General features: G+C 44.8%; 1 protein-coding gene across 1 annotated transcript in view; it reads right to left on the reverse strand.

Moving 5' to 3' along the window:
- The window catches only part of CEP55 (centrosomal protein 55), a 37,319-nt gene that overhangs the window by 17,370 nt on the left and 3,332 nt on the right, over positions 1–16,617 (reverse strand). Inside the window, exon 3 of the mRNA XM_032793128.2 lies at positions 14,778–15,062. Coding sequence (XP_032649019.1) covers positions 14,778–15,062 — 285 coding nt within the window. The remainder of the gene's footprint in view (positions 1–14,777; positions 15,063–16,617) is intronic.

A 16,617-nucleotide genomic window follows, 5' to 3' on the forward strand; every position in this document is an offset into this window, starting at 1 on the left:
GTAAGAGGCATTACAATACACATTTTCAGGCTTGTGAAGATATCCAATCAAAAAGTCTAAGTTTACCTTTTTGCACTTCATTTATTAATGACTATTTGAAAGAAGAATACTTCTGTTAATACAAAAGTTATTTTGGTAATCAGCCTGCTCCACAGATAAAACAATCCCGTGTTTTGGCAACAGTTGCTTTGTGATAGTCTTGTTTCCATTTAGAATAGCTAGCCAAGAACATGTGGGGTACTGTTTTACGATTACTGACAGGAAAGGTCATATAATGGGTGGGGTATTATTCCACTCCTATCTGCCCCCTCATACTTTATGCTTAAGATTAAGGAAGTAGGAATCCTTCTGATAACTCATAGCTAAATCGATCTCTCAGCTGTGGCTACGTAGGAAAGCTAATGCAGATTAGCAACAGAATAATTCTTCGGGCTACGATACAGCTTTAAAAACACTAAAAATTGGCTCTCGTGGGCCACAAAGATTCTTTGCCCTTGCTCTCCAACAGATGTTTACTTTGGATTTGCCATGCTCAGCAGATCAGGTTTGTTGTTAAATAGAATAGCTTTTTACAGGGACAAAGTCTGTTGCTAGTTATTTCCATTGAAGATTTATGCTGCACTTAAATGTAGCATTAATTCTTTAAAACAAGACCAATTCAAAAATAGTATCTTCCCTGCAGGCAGCCAATAAAATGTCACCTTCTTTCTATCCTTCCCATTTTGTGGCAGAGAGGCTAACTAGAATTTAACACTGAAACCAGAGATATTTGGATCCATTGTCACATTCTCCAGAAGAAAGGAAGCAGGCTGCTGCATCTAACCACTCCCAGCTACCAGAGCCAGCACCAGCACCATGGCGGAGACACCTTTGGAAGAATTCTTCTTGCTTGGGCTTTCATTCCTGTGTCAGGAAACAGGCAGAGCTTCTGTGAGAGACTGATGGACATTTTGGTGGTGTTTTCTGATCCACAAAAGGCACCTGACAGAGCTTATGGACGACACCACCACAGACATGGCAGACTTGAACTGGCTGATGCTTCTCATGACAGTCAATATAGCTGTTGACACCTCTGATGTAGGCTGGTGCTTCTGGAGTAGCACAGACTTGTGGGATCACATAGTCATGCATACCTGGGATGACCAGCAATGGATCCAGAACAAGGCATGAAGAAAGCTACATTTCTGGAGCTTTGTGAGCAGCTCACCCTGACATGAATGGCGACAGCGATTAATCCAGAAGTGAGTTACCATAACTGCCTGGAAGCTGACTATCCTAGACTGCTACAGGTGGTAAAGCAACGGCAGAGGTTTCTAAGGCAATCAGGCATATGGTTTAAGCACAGGTGGCAGGCATAAAATATATTCCTGAAGTAATTGCTGGCTTTTGAGAGAATGGGGTTCCCGCATTGTGCTGAGGCCACTGATGGGACTCACATGCACATAGTTTGCCCCCCTCAAGGAGCACAAATACATAAACCTCAAAGGCCCAGTGGAAGGAGGAGAACAGTACCTTTATGAATGTGCTTGGGTGGGGATGGGGCTCGTTGATTGTGTGTGAGGAGGGGGTGATTGCCACGCAACGTGCTTATGAATGACATGGCCACTTGTTAAATGAGGGTAGAAGGGGAGGATCAATTCACAGTATGGATTGATCTAGACCAGGGGTCGGCAACCTTTCAGAAGTGCTGTGCCAAGTCTTTATTTATTCACTTTAATTTAAGGTTTCATGTGCCGGTAATACATTTTAACATTTTTCTAGAAGATCTCTCTCTATAAGTCTATATATTATATAACTAAACTACCCTTGTATGTAAAGTAAACAAGGTTTTCAAAAGGTTTAAGAAGCTTCATTTAAAATTAAATTAATATGCTGATCTTACGCCGCCGGCCTGCTCAGCCCGCTGCTGGCCTGGGGTTCTGTTTACGTAGGCTGGCAGCGGGGCCTGTGGCTGGGACCCCAGCTGGCAAGGGGCCGGCAGCCAGAACCCCAGACCGGAGGTGGGCTGAGCGGGGCCCGCTGCCCATCTGGGGTTCCGTCCATTGGCTCCTGCCAGCCAGGGTCCTGGCTGCCAGCCCCACTTAGCTTGCTGCCAGTCTGGTGTTCTGGCTGCCAGCCCCTTGCCAGTTGGGGTCCCAACCACCGGCCCTGCTCAGCCCGCTGCTGATCTGGGGTCCTGGCCCACATAGGGTGGGTACCTACCTTCTCTTCCTCTCTCTCTCTCTCTCTCTCTGCACTGAGCTGAGGGTGGGGGTGCATTGAGCACTGGGCTGAGGGCTGGAGTGCAGAGTCTATCCAGGAGCTAGAATGAGGGAGCGGGCTCAGGTTTGGGGCAGGAGGTTTAGGTGTGGAGTGCTTACCTGGGCAGCTCCCATTTGGTGTGAGGGGTGCAGGTGGGAATGTGTGTGTGTGGGGGGGGAGTGCAGGAGCTCCCGTGTGTGGGGGGTGCGAGAGTCAGGGCATGGGGTGGGGGTGGCTGGGTATGTGTGGAGAGTGCAGGAGTCAGGGCAGGGTGTGCGTGTGGAGGGTGCAGGAGTCAGGGCAGAGGGATAGGGGTGTGTAAGGGGGGTGCAGGAGTCAAGGTATGGGGTGGGGGGGCTGTGTATGTGTGGGGGGTGCCAGAGTCAGGGTTGGGGTTGTGGTGCAGGGGGTTGCTATGTGACGGGAGTGCAGGGGTCAAGGCAGAGGGCTGGGATCAGGGGGGTGCTCGCAGCCCCCTGCCCTGAGTGACTCAGGGCAGAGGGCTGGAGGGACACACCCTGATTCCACCTCCCTTCCCCAAGGCCCCACTCCTGCCTCTTCTCTGCCTCCTTCCAGGTCTGAGCAGCAAGGATGCTGGGGCTCCTCTTCTCCCCTCCCTCGCAAGGGCCATCGGGGCATGACGCAGCATGCTGGGGGAAGAGGCCGGGGAGGGGGAAGCTTGGCTGCCAGCGGAGCCTACCCTACAGCAGCAGCGGGCAGGACCCAGCATGCTTCTGCCCCCGCCAGAGAGAGCGGTAGGCGGGGGGGCGGAGAAGAGCAGGCTGGGCTGGGCAGGATTTTTTGATGGCATGCTGCTCCCTGCCGGGGTCCCGGCCGTCAGCAGCCCCGCAGCATGCCATTAAAAAAATCGGCTTGCGTGCTGTCTTTGGTATGCTTGCCATAGGTTGCCGACCCCTGATCTAGACAATTGTACGGAGGAACAGTGTTTGCATACAAATTCTTAATTATCCCAGATCACATGTTTACCTGTATTATTTTAAATACACACTGTATGAAGTGATAATAAAAACTTTCTTGATAAAATAAAACGTTTATAAATATGTATTCGAAAAGTACAATGTTAACCCATTGCCAGGAAGGCCAGCTGCCATTACCACACCAAGACACCAGTCACGCACACACGCACACATGTGCATGAACAAGTTCAAAGAGCAAAGCTAGGTATAAGACAGAAACCCCTTACCATGGCATATCCTTTGCCCCCCATTGTCCTTTCCCTTCTATCCCTGTTCGTTGCACACTTGGTGCCAGAGAGTGGAGGTATCCAGTAGAGGGGATCAGTCTGGAGGAGTGCATGGGGCAGTTGCCTGTCTAGCTACTCATGAGGCCCAACTGCACGGGCCACCTAGCCATTGTGTTTTTCAAGTTGTTTCTGGACTGCATCACAGGATAGCATGCAAGGGACTGAGGCTGTGATGTGGGTGATTCAGCAGAGTCTGTTCTCTTGCAGCCATTAGTGATATCTGCTGCTCAAACTGTTCTTTCTGCTGAGCTCCATCCTTCTCTCTTAGCTGCTGTTCCTGGAACTGTGAAGCAAGTGCCTGCTCCTTCACTGAAGCCCTGTCCTCAAGCTGTGCAGCAAGCTTGAGCCTTTCCTCTTGCCATGCCTCTCCTCTAGCCTCAAGAATCTCTGCCTCTGGTACTGGACCTGCTTGGCGGCTCTGTCCAGAACTTCAACTATCAGGTCATCACAGAAATGCTTCCTCTTGGAACAATCAATGTAGTTACACTGACCCCATTGTCTGCTGCAGTGTTGGTGAGCTGTGGAAGTAGCCAGGAGAGGTCAAGGGGCCTGGAAAAACACAACACACAGAGGGTTACTGCTCAAATAGCTCAGTGCAGGAGCACAAAAAAATCCTTGTAGAATTTCAAGGACATAAAATGCTACTTCTTCAAACTGAAACTTCAGTATATTGATAAGGGGATGGGCCAGACAACTGAAGCTCACGTGGACACAGCCTGATTAATCTCAGTGAAAAGCAGAGAGACAATGGTAAATTAAAAATTCAAAGCTGTTTTTTGTTTTCTAAAAAAAAAAATTGCAGAACTACCTGGGGAGGCACAGGGGAGAACAAAGGTGCCATCAGTGGCCATGCTACAAAAGCTTTTTCTATCATTTCCGACCCTCCACATTTTGGAGGACAACAGTTCTTGTGGTGCCAAACTGGCGAAGGAAGATGTTATTCCAAGCTGCTGATGGGAAACCTGCAGTGTTTGCAAGCAAAGTACTCAAACATAGATGTGCTGTTCAGTCACTACATGAGTGGAATGGGCAGGTCAGCTAGAGAGATGGCCCTGTAAAATACATCCTTCCCCCCAATACGACTTCCTACCTGGAGTTCCTGCTTCAGGAAAAATGTGCAGCTATCAGCACCCATGATTGCATCAGAATCCATGAGGGAGTCAATAGGATGATTCATTAACTTCCACATGGCAAAACACACAGAATTCCACAGCCATTCTCCTTGACCAGCCCCACCACACGTCTGGACAAAATTTCAAATACTAGTTGAATTTGGCACAAATGGTTGTGTCACTTGTGGACTGCATGACATGAATGACATGGCCACATGATTACCTTTAACTGAAAAGGTCTAGATTTGTAAATGGAACACATTTCTACCTCACCCACCAGTTCACTGTTTCCAGGTGGCTCAATACACTATTCAGTGATTACAGGCATGGCAATTAAGGCTATTGTTTTTAAGAAACAGGAATCCCTAAAGAAAACGCCTTGGGGAGAGGGATAGCTCAGTGGTTTGAGCATTGGCCTGCTAAAGCCAGGGTTGTGCGTTCAATCCTGGAGGGGGGCCATTTAGGGATTGGTCCTGCTTTGAGCAGGGGGTTGGACTAGATGACCTCCTGAGGTCCCTTCCAACCCTGATATCTATGAAAACTGCTTTCTCAGATAGAGGTTCACTTTGAAGGCACTTTTACTGTTTGCATTTCCCTGGCACTATTTTGAACTCCATATGGTGGGAGGTGGGAAAGCCCAGCCACTGGTGGCATACTACCTGCCCTTAGCAGACAGACATTATTAACCTGGGTTTCTAATAGCTTTTGCATTGGTTCACAGAACAGAAAACCCTCCCATTACTATATTAAACATTAAAATGGAACCAGAAACTTACCAGGCTCACGGGCATCTTCTGTCCCTTCTGTGTCTGATATAGGCTTCCATAGCAGGCTGTTCGTCCCGGGGGGTAGGAAGCAATCAAACAGCTTCTCCAAGCATGATCCCAGCATGCACTCCCACTGCTCCAAGCCTCCTCTGGGATCGGTTTCAGCAACAGAGTCACTTCACTGCCCTCACTCGGCACCTGCTGCTGACCCTCATCTGTCCCCATGCTGGACTGTGGGGCCAGCAAGGTGCCATCCCGGCTGACCCGGTCACCATGCACCACCATTGGCTTGGTGGTCAGCGCAGTGCCTGGCACCCTCTCAAACTCATCATAAATTGGGCATGATGTCATGTCAGTGCCCAAAGTATGGTTCTGGTCCCTGGTTTTCCAATACTCTCTTGTGAGCTGCTGAATCCACTCCCTGCACTGGTCTCCGGTCTGGTAAATTTGCAACGCTGCCGGCTTCTTCGCTATTTGTTGGTAAGTGTGGTCATCCCTGGTATTTTAAAGTCCACTGTTTTGCTGGCTTTGCACCAGAGATTTTCCAAAATCTGGCTTTGCTCCTGAAGCAGCACGCTTTGCGAAGGACTTCTATTCAGTCTCCACTGCAAACACAGAAGGCTCTCTGATGGTGACTTTGCAGCTTGGTGTTCAGAAGACAATGGGAAGGTTAAATACTGACTCACTGAGCTGTTGCACCAAACCAAAGGGTGCAACATTTCCCTGGAGTTGACTGGAGATTCTTAGGATAGAGAGGACAAAGGAAGTTGGCCTCTGGGAGTGTGGGATACTTTTGGTGGACTCCAAGAACCCAAGTTGGGGGGCTGCATCTACACTACAAATCTGTGGGGCTCTAACCCTGGGTCCCTGCTTGAGTAGGGCTCAAACCCTCCAGCCCTGCAGTGTCCTAGGACCTTAGCCCAATCCAAAGATATGTATATAGAACTGAAGGGTGGTTTAGACTCAAGCCTGGGCTCAGGCTTACACTGCAGCATAGACATACACTTCCCTTCACCTAATAACTTCATGTGGAGGTTAAAGAGGATAGCGTAAAGAGTAGGGCTTTGTGGACCACAAGTGAGTGACTCAGAGGCAGGGAAACAGTGGAAAGATTGCAAACATCTGTCTGATAACCTATGCTCGATAGCACACTATGATATATGTACCAAATGAGCTCCAGTAACAGCATGACTACCTTCTGAAAATATTTTCTACTAACCTAACTCAAGGTATTAGTTACTGACTTCAGACTGTTCAGAAACATGGTTTTGATACCATCACTAAATTTGGAAGACAAGAGATTACTAGAATGGTTATTGAATTTTTAGGCTACTCTGAAGTGACTTTTAACTTGGACTTTTCTTGCCTTGGTATAACACTTTTCCTCCAGCCTGCTTAAGAAGTGTTACTTTATAACATTAGGGAGCGCACACTAAGTTCAGGGTCAAATTCAAAGTGGTACTGCATCAGAAAGACAGGATATTTATGGTAGCATATTATTCAGAACAAAGCTTCCTTCTTTGAAATCAAGAGTTGGGAATTCATATTTGTGTTTCTTATTTAAGGATCTGGCACAAGTCAAGTTTCTAAAAGTTATTCAGCTAAAACTATGCAAATTTAGGGTGATCAGTGCCATCTATTGAACAAGAAGTGGGAAGGGGGAGGGAGGGGAAACTTTCCATTCCCATTCCCACCAAGACTCAGAAAGAGCATGCTGACAATGTTTATAGCTAAGTTTTGCCAACTGAGTGTACATGCACCCCTCTTACTTTGGGCTTGGCTACACTCAAAACTCCAAAGTGTTGCCATAGGAGCGCTCCCGCGGTAGCGCTTTGGAGTTTCGAGTGTGGTCGCTGCACCAGTGCTCGGAGAGAGGTCTCCCAGCACTGCACGTACTCCACCTCCCTGTGGGGATTAGCTTGCAGTGCTGGGAGCCGTGCTCCCAGTGCTGGGGCACTGTTTACATTGGCACTTTGCAGCGCTGTAACTTGCTGTGCTCATGGGTGTGTTTTTTCACACCCCTGAGCAAGAAAGTTGCAGCGCTGAAAAGCACCAGTGTAGCCAAGGCCTTTGTATCCCTGCTTTTCACAAAGTGCAGAACTGACAGAAATGGAAACAAATATCTTTATAAATTAAGGCAGTCTCCTAGTATTAACCATTCTAAAAGTAAGAAGCAACTCACCATGGCATCCTGCTATCCACAACTCTAAAGGGAAGGAGAAAGAACTGGCCCTTAGCATTGCAGCCTATAGGATTAACCTGCTTGCTTGCATATTTTATTTATATAAAAAAAAAAAAATTCCCCTCTCACCCCTATGGGTGGTATGTGTCTTCCTCAACCTCGGGTCCTCTACCAGAGGCCTGGGAGTTTGAGAGGTTTCGCAGTCTTAGCTTCCTGCCTGACTACTTTCTGTACAGAGACTCTGATGTTGTTCCTGTATGGGATCTGTTGGAGTACAACGCACCAGCTTTAGAGTCACAGCCCAGTTGCGTTCTAACACCACTAGGACCACTTTGGCTCCACTTTCCAATCTTCTCTATTCCTCTTATCAGCCCTGAGTGATTCGCCAGCTTCTTATTCATTCTGCTGATGTTGCTGTCACTTGCACTGTATATTATCACCACAGCTGTCTTCGCTCTTTCTTATTACACGATGTTTGGATTGATGGCATTCGCCCGTCGTCCTGGATCTGAATCCCACAGTAATCTTAGCCTCACATTCTCACAACCTTCTGTGAATCTTCCTCTTGTCTTGATGTCTAGGCCCATAACGCTGTGCAGATGTCCTTACACAATGCAGCACTTGTTGTGCCGTTGGTATGCTGTTCTTGCTGCATCTTACATCCTGCCACTATTGTTGGACATGTTCTCTGAGGCTCTCTGCACCGTCTCACTAGGGTCCTCTCTTAGTGTGTACCCTGCTTCAATGGATCTGGCTCAAAGTGCCTTTCTGTGCGCATGATGTCAGTGCCTCTGCTGTCTTAGTCGCTCGTTCCAGCCATGTAGGATTTCCAATGCAGCCACCTCAGCTATTGCGATTGGTAACATCCATGAGTGTTTGTCTTTGCCATGCACTTCTTCTGCTTGGTTTCCTCCATGTCTGCTGCTGCCTTCAGCATTCTTTCAGACAGCTCATCTTTGGGCCATCTTACTAGACTTACTCCTGAGGTCCGGTGTTTCGTTCCAGACAGGCTTTGGCCGACTCACCAGACCCGCCCGCCTTCTTTCCACTGGATATTTGGTGTTGACTTGGTGACACCTCACGTCATTGTGACGATTCCGGGTTTTCACTCAGCGCCAATGTCTCTTTGGCCAGGCTGCTATGACCGGCAGCGCTATCTGTAATGACCGCAGGCGTTCCAGTTGTATTGCTGATTTTCTTCCCACTGAGCTGCCTCTTCAATGACCCTTCTTATCCATTTGGTAGCATACTTGGATGTTTCCGTCTTCTATGCCTCATCGTTGGTTTCCATAGTGACTGTGGTGACCAATGTACTTGTACTTGGTCGTATGTCTTCTTTGTGTCCTGCTGTGTTCCACCCAGCAGTCTTGAACTACCTTCCCTCTATATCACTACATCGGCCACGCTTCCAGACCGATGACATCCCGATATCCTACAACTTAGCATCCGCGTTTCGTGATTAGCAGTCGATGTCATGTTTCATTCTAGCTACAGCTTTATTATCCATGTAGAGGAGTTGGCTGATGTAGTCCATCATTGAAACTATGTACCGATATCCATCTTAATATTATCTGGCTTGTGGGGTTTAAGCCGATGCAGACAGCAGCGGGCACAGTGCATCACCTGGTATATGCCGCACTTGATGCACTGTGCAAGCTCCTTGAGTTGACTTCCATTTTGTCTTCCACTAGCCCATTTTGAGTCTTGAGAACGCCTCTTATTCACTGTGACATTCGTTATAGCCCAGACTTCGCAGTCCTGGGCAGATTGGTCTGTAGGCCTTCCTTAGTCAATCCAGGATGTAATGCTCAATTGGTCTGTTAGACCCTTGAGTCTGGGCGCTGCTCTCATCTAATGAGACAAGTGTTTTGACTTTGTGTTGTTCCAATTTGCCCTTTTGAGCTTCTCGTTTTAACTGGCCTATTCCTGTTATCTGCGGCTATGTGCCTATGACTTCATGTTGTGGAAGGCAGGTTATTGTCGGTAGTGGACGTCTGTTCCTTTCAGGGTCTTCATGCATCAAGCACTTCCTTCCTTGTGTTACCAGTTTTGTTGGAGCTGCGGCTAGCAGAGGTCATCTGTGTGCTAGCATTCTGCACTGTTAGTTTCTTAGCATGTAGTGTGATCATGTCTGGTCCAGTGCTGTCAGCTCTTCCATGTCTCTTGACCGCTGCTGATGTCTTATCTACTGCGGTTGATTGTTTACTTTCTGGGAGATTCTTGATCTGTTTCAGTCCTGAGCCCTTTGCATGGGTTATGTCTTACTCTTTCTCCCATAATGTTTTCGTACGTTCATTTTCTGCTGCAGGTATCTGTGTTGTATGCATGCATTGGGACTTGGATGCTTCTTTGGAGCAGGCATTTACTTTTTAGCCTCTTCTTCTCCTGTGAATATCTCCTTAGCTGGAGCAGTGCATGTAAGCTTTGTTTACAGTTCTAGGGCCTTCAGATGAAACTTACACAACACACACCAAAACACACACACACACCCCCCACTACCTCGATATAACACCAACTGATATAACACAAATTTGGATATAACGTGGTAAAGCAGTGCTTCGGGGGGGCGGGGCTGCGCACTGCGGTTGATCAAAGCAAGTTCAGTATAACACGATTTCACCTATAACGCGGTAAGATTTTTTATAGTGTTATAGGTAGAAGTGTGTGTGTATATATATATATATATAGTTTTCTTATAGTTTAAATGTTTGGTTTATTGCAATAGGTTTATAGATTTATATTAATGCAAGTTCGGCTTATGTATCTTTTAAATATCAGTAATATAATTGTAACTTTGTAACTCTGATGATTTTGCCATTTAATTACTGCTTCATTTATTTTAATAAAGTCTGTACGGCTATATCTGTCTCACTGTAAGCTTCCAGTGTGAGTGTCATACCCTCAAGGGTCATTCGTGAATTCCATGGAGCCTGGTTTGGGACAAGAACTTTTATCTTCTGATCAAACAAATTGGCAAGCCTAAAACCCATATTATCCAAATTAATATTAATACCCGGAATCAGGCAACAGACTGACAAGTCAGTTAGGAGAGTCATGCAGTGTGTGACAGGAATTTTCAGGGATTCCAAGCATCTTTAGATCCCTGAGATTCTCACCTGAGGCATAAGTAAAGTTTTAAAGTTACAGAGAGTCAAAGAGCAAGATTGTGTCTTACTCACTCACTCTTAAGAGCACAGGAACCTGATTTCCTGTGACTGCTTTTCGGCAGCGATCAGTCTCAGTGAGAGCTTCCTGTCATACCCTCGAGGGTCCTTTGTAAATTCCCTGGAGCCTGATTCAGGACAAGAACTTTTATCTTCTGATCAAACAAATTGGTGAGCCTAAAACCCATATTATTCAAGTTAATAATATTAACACCCTAAATAAGACAACAACATAAGATTTTCAAAGGTACTTACCAGGCCTAATACAGAGAGCATTAATCACAACCTGGACCCAGTTTTCAAACTGAATGTGGATACATTAACATAAAAATTCTACTCTTCAAGGTGGAGACAAGAGTTAAACCTCCCAAATCCAGGTGAGAGACGACTACCACATCACCATAACTCTGACCTGGGGAAGGGGGTACCTTTAAGAAGTCCACCAGGGACCCAGAAGCACACTGTTTTACTGGAATTGAGGGATCAGTTTTGTTGGTTTGTGAAGGGAGTATAGCTAAAGTTGGGAAGGAAGAAATAATGTTAAGTATTAATACATGAAGTAAGGCTTGAAAACAAGAATTAAGTGTTGCTGGGAAAGAGTAAAGTGAGTTACTTTAAGAGGCTTTATCAGAAGTGCAGATTGCGTCCCAGTTGGAATGAACACTGCAGGATGGGAGAAAGATTCAGACATTATCTCCCTTGTGCCAAGGTTAGATTTTTAGCAGAGTGGGGCTTTGCTTGGAGGAGGAGGAAAAAACGGACCACTCATCCCTACAAGTTAGATAGGAAGGAGTGAATAATTTGAAAAACAGAGTGAACCTCAGAGAGTTGACTGGAAGAGGGTGGATTGAGAGACAAGGTGGCACCTTGTGAGTCTGAAGCCCCCTAGTGGAATGACAGTGGTACAAAAGAGAAGCAGCAATGGCTAGTTTTATGCACAATTGGTTTAGGAGAGGACCTATGTCTCATTGGAAGAGTGAACAGACTTTTGAAGTGAGAGAAAGACACCCTTGGATTCAGAGAAGGATTGTTATTGAATTTGCTTAAGCATTTCTTGCCTTGGCAAGTCAAAGGATGCAGAACCTTAAAACAGTTACCACATTTTCCTCCTCTCCCCGCCACCTTTATCTCAAATATATTTTTACCAATGGATCTAACTGCTAGAGTGTATAAGCATTGATGTTTAAGCCCTAGTAGTTCTTACAGTACTGTAGTCACTTGTAAAGCACAGGGAAGGTGATGGCAGCACAGAAAGCAAGCAGATAAAACAATTTTAGATCCTGTATCAGACTATCTGAGCTATAAGTGATTTACACTTAGAAAAGGTGGGATTCCTTCCTCTTCCCCCCCCCCACCCCTCAAAAAAAATATATATATAAAGTCAGGCTCTTAGAGCACTTCTTCTCTGGGGGAAAAAAAATGATTTCTAGTTTGTTCCTCTGGGAATTGTTCTTTAGATTAAATAGATGCAGCTGTTTAGCTAACATTCATTCAGCTATGGTCATTATAAGCAGTAGTTTTGTTTTTCAAAAATGCATTGCTGTAGCATCCAGCTGTAGTACATTTCCCGTGCTACCCCACCATGCAGACTGAAGAGGACTGGCCTGTTGTCTTCTAGCACAGAACATTCATGCACTGTTTGTGTGGTTTACATCACGTTACAGGTGGCCAGTTCTCAGAATTGCGTGAGCAGTAAATAAGAATTTGTAAGACCAAAGAGACAGGGGAGCTCAAAGATGTTTGTTTTTGTGACCACAGCGAGGGAATTAAATAAGCATTTATTTAAGAGGTAGTGTGAGATTGTGCTGCCCCTCTAACAGTCTGGGAGCATGTGTACTTCCATGACCAAATAAATAATAGAAAGATAAAGAAGGTATTGTTTGATTCATAAAAATCTACAGAATCATAATTTCACTGGTGTTAACCTCAGTGGCATGGGGTGGGGTCTGTGACTTGCCACCCCGCCAGCCCCTTTCCCCAGCACCCAGCTCCTCCAGTTTCTGGAAATTTTGATAATACATTGTCATTGGAAATGGGTCATGTTGGGCATCGCCCTTTCCTCTACAAATACAATAGTACCAAACATGACAAACATAGAACAATTATGTAGGTATAGATTCAAGAAAAAAAAAAAAGTTGAATTATACTTTAACAGAGCATGTCAACGTGCAGCCCTGACAAAAATAAATCATAGCCCTCGACTGACAGGTATGTTTTGAGCATTAACAGAACACTATACTGATTTTTTTTTTTTATAATGTTACAGATTACTGTAAATGAAAGGGGAGCTTTAGGCTGATTTGCCATCGGCAAAAAAAGAAGCAGTTCAGTGGTATTATCAGCTTTGTTATAAAGAGAGTTATGAGGCACTGGTTAAGATGTCACGATCCAGCCAGAAATACTGGAATCCATCTGCAAATAGCACGCACATAGTTACAATACATAACATAATTGATGTCTTTTTTTAAAAGCATATTAAGCTGTTTGAAGTCATTTCCCAAAGGGTAGAGGACTTGCAATACCAATCACACACATCCAGTGTACATTCTACTCTGTGACCTTTTGTGTACAATAGACAACTGCAGTATCACAGAACGGATGAAGCAATTTGATGAGGTTGAATCAGTGTGGGATCACGTGGCAATACATGAAGTTGGTTGATTGTTTGAAACTCTTAAAGTGATCTGTCAGTACTGTTAATTGGAATTTTCACAATGCAGCAATTTGGGCTAGGGTTGCTTGGTCCAGCCAGCTGGCAGGGTTGGGGCCCAGGGCAATCTCTGCTGCAGGAGAACTGGTTCGAGACCCGCCGGCAGGTGCTTGAAAAGATGAGCCAGTCACTGGTGAAGTCATAAATGCACTGGAAGCGGTCATATGCTGAGCTTACCATTTGAAAAGATATTACACCATTTGCAGAACTACATTGGTGGGCATTTTCCAAGAAGCAGATAAACAGAAAGACTGCCACTGACAAAGGTTGCATTTATACCATTTAGCAAGAGGGCAAATCAAGAAATGGAAAGGCTCCAAGATGATCAAGCACAACCAAAAACTGCCATCCCTTATTGGATATGGCTAGGTCTTGAAGGATGGCCTCATCACACCAGTTATGTGTAAAATACCATGTGCTTTAAAATCATCTGATGAATTAATGTTTTCAGGCCTACCTGTAAAGGACAGCTTCCCTAGGATTATCAAAAATTAATTGATTTTTAAACATTTTTCTCAAATATATCGACATAATTATTCTAGAGTTGTCACAATTGGTACCATTGTGTTCATGAAAGAAGGGTATCATTCAAAAACCTAGCTTAACACAGTGCTGTCAGAAATGGGTCATCAACATTTCCACCAACCAGAGGACCTGGGGAAGACGACAGCAAGTCTTCCCGGCCAGTGTTGCAGAGCGTGACATCACTGCACGTATGATTCTGTAGATTTTTACAAATCTAATTATAACTTTCTTACCTTTCTAGCACTAACCTGCTCATTGAATGAGATTTTACTACGTTCTCCCAAATTACAGCTCAGTGAGAGGGGAGTCAAGGTGACTGTGTCACCTTTGTGGCACTGGGATTCCAGGACACTCACATACCCTGATCCACATCTCAGTTATGACAGTCCCCCCGACTGCCTTATGAATTTCAGCACAAGCAGTTGCAGCATCCATGACAACCACAGCCCCTCACTCTCTCTGATGCCTTCAGCCACACACACTCTACCCCAGAGCTTGTGGCAAGGATCTTACAGGTGAAGGTAGGCTGCCTTGCTCAAAGCCAGTGCTGGGAACAATCCATCTAGATTTAGGGCTTTTAGGGATCTTTCTAAGCTGCTATGGCAGCACGAAGAACTGCTTGAAAGGGGAGAATCCCTCAGACAGTAACTAGCTGGATTACTCCATTTACTGCTATATACAGTCATAAGACTGTTTAGGAAAAGGGAAGTAGTATATCAGAGCATCTTGCTGCAGAATGGATTTTAATGCTTAACCAAAAAAGCATTCTAAAGTAAGCTTATAAATGATTAGGGTATTTATTCAACACGTACCTGGGACAACTGGAAGGTGATGGCTCGGTTTTCAAGTTCAGAGCATCTTGCCGTAACTGTAGATAAATTATGCTTCAAAAGGTCCATCTCTTCTGACAGGGAATTAAGCAGTTTTTCTCTCCTCTCTGCTTCCTTTGTTTTCTCTTCAAGTTGACCAACTAGTGAAGTGACATCACTACTTTTATTTCTGGTTTTCAGCTTGTCTTGTAGGCTTTGGATTTCTTTTTCCTTTTCCCCAAGTCGACAGATATATTTTTCCTTTTCAGTGTCAAGGGCAAGTATTTTCTACATGGATCAAAACAAGAGCGTAGATAAGCCAATAAAAATTACCGCACAGAAATGTAATGGGAAGTCCACAAGAGTCCAAACTGATATTCACTTCTGAATGTTGAAAGGCCCACTTTTAGTCAGTTGAGAATATTTGCTTTACTGTAACTAGAGAATGCTACAGGGGTTACCTGAAAACACATATGCAATAATTTAAGTCAAAAAAATTATTTGTGTTACCACTCAAGACAAGCTAGAGTATAGTTACAGGATGTAAAAACATACATATTAATTGAGTCTATGGCAGATGTAACCATGGAAATGACATGAGCAACAAAAATCTCATTGCCATTCAGTTGAAAAAAGTATTCTTCCAAATTATATAAATTTGGAGACATGTATACCATGAGAACTACAAAAGTCTTTGGGAATGAAGCATTTTTCTTTGGCACATTTCTTATCACTGCTACTGCATCCAGTAGCTTTTCAGAGACTGACCTCCTTTTATGTTTAAATCCCATTAGAGCACAGTAAGTACAGCCTTTTTATGTGGCAATTTAGCTTGCCAAAACCCCAACACAAAAACAATAAGTACCACCAAAAAACACACTAAACCCCCCCCCACCCAAATGTAAGTGATGTCAGTGAAGAACAGCTGACAATGAGACCATTAAATCCTGTCTCTAACCTTTAAACTGTGCTTCACTCAACTGTATCTTCAATTACTGATGACTGACATTAGATATTTAATGGGTTTTACCCTGTCTTCTAATATGTACGTGAGCATCATTTCACTTTTGTACAGGTTTCTGTCCACTAGAGGCAGAGGTTCAAGCCCAGCTACTTGAAACTATGAAGCCACTGGAGGACTGAAGCAGAAGTGCAGAGTGTTCAGAAGTTGGAATTTAATGTGGCTCACTCAAAGAGTGAAGCTGGTGAAGATCACACACAGAGCACCTATTGGGATCCTGTTCTTTCACAACAAAAAGGACACCCATTATATTTCAGTCAGAGACATGGTGCCATTGCAGGAGGGACACAGCTTGCAGCTGGTAGACTGTTTCTTCTAGTTCAAGTTAGCAAAGTAGTCTTGAATAGACCGGGAAAGGCTCAATGGAGCCACAAGACTAAAAGGCAAGAAAGCCAAAAACTTAGCTTAAGTGCTATTTTTGGTAGGCATCGCTATTTAACCTAATTAATAAAACTGAAATAGAACAGCAGGGCAGAAATTGACATCCCCAAATTCCTGCTCTCTGTCTATGGTGGCATAAAGACACTTTATGGTGGTTGTGGCTGCATCCCCTTAGGTGAATCTGAATGCGAGCACAAGAATACAGACTAGGTGCATGGACATGCAATCCAGTGAGCTCTCATCTCATTCACCAAGGGTGCTTATACCATCCAAAATAGGGATCTCTGCAGGCAATACTCCAATTACTGAAACAGTATTAAGACATTACAGGACATGTTTTATTGGCTACTAACTGAGGCCCTTGGCCCCAAGTCTCTGTATTTAACCACTTTGTAAAATAATTTATTAGTTCAGGAACAACTGACAAAAACCTAAGAATGG

Source organism: Chelonoidis abingdonii, chromosome 15, assembly GCF_003597395.2.
Source record: "Chelonoidis abingdonii isolate Lonesome George chromosome 15, CheloAbing_2.0, whole genome shotgun sequence".
Classification (NCBI taxonomy): Eukaryota; Metazoa; Chordata; order Testudines; family Testudinidae; genus Chelonoidis; species Chelonoidis abingdonii.